The sequence below is a fragment of the Cyprinodon variegatus genome, unplaced genomic scaffold (genome assembly GCF_000732505.1).
Source record: "Cyprinodon variegatus isolate N-32 unplaced genomic scaffold, C_variegatus-1.0 Scaffold479, whole genome shotgun sequence".
Taxonomy (NCBI): Eukaryota; Metazoa; Chordata; class Actinopteri; order Cyprinodontiformes; family Cyprinodontidae; genus Cyprinodon; species Cyprinodon variegatus.
This window is the reverse complement of record NW_015150932.1, coordinates 90,216-94,155: the sequence shown is the minus strand read 5'-3', so window position 1 is coordinate 94,155 and position 3,940 is coordinate 90,216. Positions and strand designations below refer to the sequence as shown.

At 40.9% G+C, this 3,940-nt stretch overlaps 1 protein-coding gene and 1 non-coding gene across 5 annotated transcripts in view; one reads left to right on the top strand and one right to left on the bottom strand.

Annotated features, from left to right (window-relative positions):
- ecel1 (endothelin converting enzyme-like 1) overlaps window positions 1-3,940 on the bottom strand; it is a 68,980-nt gene that overhangs the window by 7,629 nt on the left and 57,411 nt on the right. Inside the window, exons 13-15 of one of the 4 annotated variants that reach the window (XM_015389877.1) lie at window positions 3,251-3,318; window positions 2,746-2,894; window positions 471-536 (exon numbers count right to left, since the gene is read on the bottom strand). In XM_015389877.1, coding sequence (XP_015245363.1) covers window positions 471-536; window positions 2,746-2,894; window positions 3,251-3,318 — 283 coding nt within the window. The remainder of the gene's footprint in view (window positions 1-470; window positions 537-2,745; window positions 2,895-3,250; window positions 3,319-3,940) is intronic. The other 3 variants (XM_015389878.1, XM_015389879.1, XM_015389881.1) reach the window with 3 other exon arrangements.
- On the top strand, window positions 2,018-2,089 carry trnae-uuc. Its single transcript has one exon. It is a non-coding gene; the product is annotated as a tRNA-Glu (tRNA).

Sequence of the window (3,940 nt, the reverse complement as noted above, 5' to 3'; positions counted from 1 at the left end):
GAGGTTAGAAAATAGAAAAATGAGGTTAGAAAATAGAAAAAAGAGGTTAGCAAACAGAAATGAGGCAGACACTCAACAGAGGATTGTGTTCAGATATTAGGAGCCTTCTAACGATGTAATGACATCATAAACGCCACAACTTTCTGCTGCTCTTTACCAAACTTTCCCCATGAAATACAGAAAGTTTGGTTATTTTAATGTGAAATAAAGTGTCTCCATAGATTCATTTAGTAACTTTAGGTTCACATGAATTTTCCAGCATTAAAATATTTTTGGTTTCAGTGGAAACTTGATGTTCTGACTGAATTATCCAGCAGTTTCTTTTCTAAGGAAACTCTAATATTACAGAAACAATCTTATATCTGAAGCCTTTCCTCATTAAAATAAAAACTGAGTAGAATTAATCAATGCAAACATATTTTATATTAAAGAGGGTAAAATGACCAATAAATGCAAAGTCTTTGACTTACATAGTAGGAAAGCTTGAGTCCTCCCATGTCAGCGATGTTCTCCCCTAATGTGAGGCGGCCGTTCACCTGCGCACAGAGAGGCAGGTTAGAACAGCTTTCTTTAAATCGGCCTGCAGACCAAGGCTCCAGACTAAGTGCCAGAATCATGACTCACCTAAAAGCTAAGTCTGACTCTATGTCTGCATGCAGAGACCAGAGAGGGAAGTTCACTGAGCTGCAGGATGAAGCCGCCGTCACAACCACACAATGAATGAGGCTGCGTGGCTTTTAATGAGGCTCATTATGTTAGTTCCTGGACAGATCTGCTGGAACCATTTCCTCTTTTCTTTTTCTAAATTTAAAATTCACAATCTAAAACATTTAGCAGTGACACACAGGAGGTTTGCAAAGATTCATGTGCAGATTTATCAGATGCATTACAATAAAAAGCAAAGGAATCTCACTAAGAAGATGATCTAATTTATTAGAACAGCCACTCTGCTGAAATGTGTTCATCTATCTGATCAATGGGCTCTAAAAGAAGAACAGATGTTCTGGAAGGATCATCAGCGCCTTCAGCTGTTTGCTGCTGCTGCCTGGCTGCCACAAGGTCCTCGGTTCAACTCCACAACCGCTGCCTCTCACAGGCTGATAGCTGCAGGCAGTTCTGATCAGGAAGGTCTGATGCAGCATTACCGCCCCCAGCTGGTCAGGAGTATAACTACAATTGTAATTCATGCTTGTAAATGTTTTATTTGTACTTTTGTAATTATTACCCTTAAATTACATTTTTATTTAATTTATGATTCATATTTGCAAGTTTGATCCAAAATTTTATATTTCTGATTTATACTCTTACATTTGTAATTTATATTTGTACTTTTGTTATACATTTTCTTATTTAATTCCTACTAGCAAATGTGTGATGTCTACTTAATTTGTGATTTTTTTTAATTTGTAAATCAGTTCTTTTTAAAGTCAATTTCTTATTTAATGTAAATTTTTTATTTTTTTATGTAAGTTTGTGATTTTTTATGCAAATTTGTTATTTTTAATATACAGTTTTTTTTAAACGTAAATTTGTTATTTTTAATGTAATTTTCAGAATCAGAATATGTCCTACAACATGGCCCTATACTTACTTAGCAACCAAACTTAAAGGTCAGTTTGAGTCTTAGTAACACCATGGTCTCCAAGGCTGCATGAGGGGGTTTGGCAAAAACAGATAACGTCTGTGTAAACACCTCTTGAGGGTCGCAGTGACACAAATCAGCACACGGGAATTCCAGTAAGATGTCGACACAATATTCCCATGCACATGCATCCACACAGTGCGATGTGGAACCTATAAATGCCGCCCACAATGGATTGAAGGTTGGGGAAACTACAGATGTGAGGACATAGCGCTGAATGTATGAAGTGTTTAAGACAGCTGTATGAATTCGGTTTTGTAATTAAATGTTTCCCCCTCCGGATGATAGATGGTGTGAATCGTGGCCTTCTTTCTGTCATAAGGGAAATCTACCAATGAGCTTCCATAAATTGGTTCCCATAGGCTCCATACATACTCCCATATGGTCTAGCGGTTAGGATTCCTGGTTTTCACCCAGGCGGCCTGGGTTCGACTCCCGGTATGGGAACCAATTTATGGAAGCTCATTGGTAGATTTCCCTTATGACAGAAAGAAGAAAGAGGCCACGATTCACACATCTATCATCCGGAGGGGGAAACATTTAATTACAAAACCGAATTCATACAGCTGTCTTAAACACTTCATACATTCAGCGCTATGTCCTCACATCTGTTATTTCCCCCAACCTTCAATCCATTGTGGGCGGCATTTATAGGTTCCACATCGCACTGTGTTGATGCACGTGCACGGGAATATTGTGTCGACATCTTACTGGAATTCACGTGTGCTGATTTGTGTCACTGCGACCCTCAAGAGGTGTTTACACAGACGTTCTCTGTTTTTGCCAAACCCCCTCATGCAGCCTTGGAGACCATGGTGTTACTAAGACTCAAACTGACCTTTAAGTTTGGTTGCTAAGTAAGTATAGGGCCATGTTGTAGGGCATATTCTGATTCTGATTTCTGATTCTGATATAAGACAATAAAACTGCTTCTACAGTATAAAGTTGAAACTTTTATTTAAAGCTTTTAAATTATACATCTGGTGAGGAAATACGAATCATAAACTTGCTTTCGTGTTTATTTCCCTACATTTCCCGTTTTTACTGACAGCTCTCACCACTAGAATCACGGTGAAACTCGTGGTGATCGGGGGAACGCCCACCTTCTGGTTATATACCGTGAAGTTATCGTAGAGCTTGACGATGCATTCCGCCTTCCTCTGGAACTTCCTGTAGGACTCCTGAGTCCACCATTGTTTGAGGTTGCCATGGCGGTCGTACTGGCCCCCTGGGGACATGAACCATTGCATCACTAAGATGAAGGGCAAAAGTGCAGGTGGATGGTGAATATCAGCGTTAGACTGCAGAAATCATAACTTTAATCTCAGTCAAAGAACTGCAGGATTACGCTTTTATGTTGCCGTGAAAGTAGAGGATGCAGTAAATTCCTCTAACTGTGTTTTTGTTTTGCACGTAAACACGAGGTGCACTACCCAAAGAGGTTAACATCGTCTGCTTGTTAGATAAACAGCAGATATCAGATGAGTAAAAGCTGTTCTATTGACTGGGATCAAACGTTAATAATAAAGGAAACATTGTGTGAAGGTGAAGCATAAATGGTGCAGAAATAAAAGCAGTTTTAGTGTCTAGCAGAGAGGTCATCCTTACCCCAGTCATCGTAGCCGTGGGTCAGCTCATGTCCGATTATAGCTCCGATTCCTCCATAGTTCAGAGACCTGGAAGCAGAAATGGCTGAACTTCAGAGGCATCCAGGAAAACTCTACAGCAGCAGCCATTCAAAATGGCCGTTCCCAGTAAACACCAGCTGAATGGCAGCCAACTTCCTCCAACTCCCAGCAGAATCCCCTCCAACTTCCAGCCACTACAGTGACCCCCTCCTGCATATTTTATTTACTCTGACTCCACCCTTTCACTGAACTACAGGGTCTGACCAGCAGATGGCGCTTCTCTTTAGATCTTAATGTCCACAAATCAGGACAGAAAGAATATTTTAGTACAAAGATTGATGTTTAAAAAGGAATTGAAGGAGACCAGTCAAGGAACAGCCAATGACCAGCCAAGGACCAACCAAGGACCATCCGAGGACCATCCGAGGACCAGCCAAGGACCCATCTGGGAAAGTGGGGACATTTTGAATGGCTGCTACTGTACATCCATTATCTGGGAGGAAATGCTTTGTTTTTGTGAGGAACGGTCGCTGCAGTGCGACTGGAAGTGACTGGAAGTCACTGAAAGTGACTGGAAGTGACTGGAAGGACTGGAAGTGACTGGAAGTGACTGGAAGTGACTGGAAGGACTGGAAGTGACTGGAAGTGACTGGAAGTGACTGGAAGGACT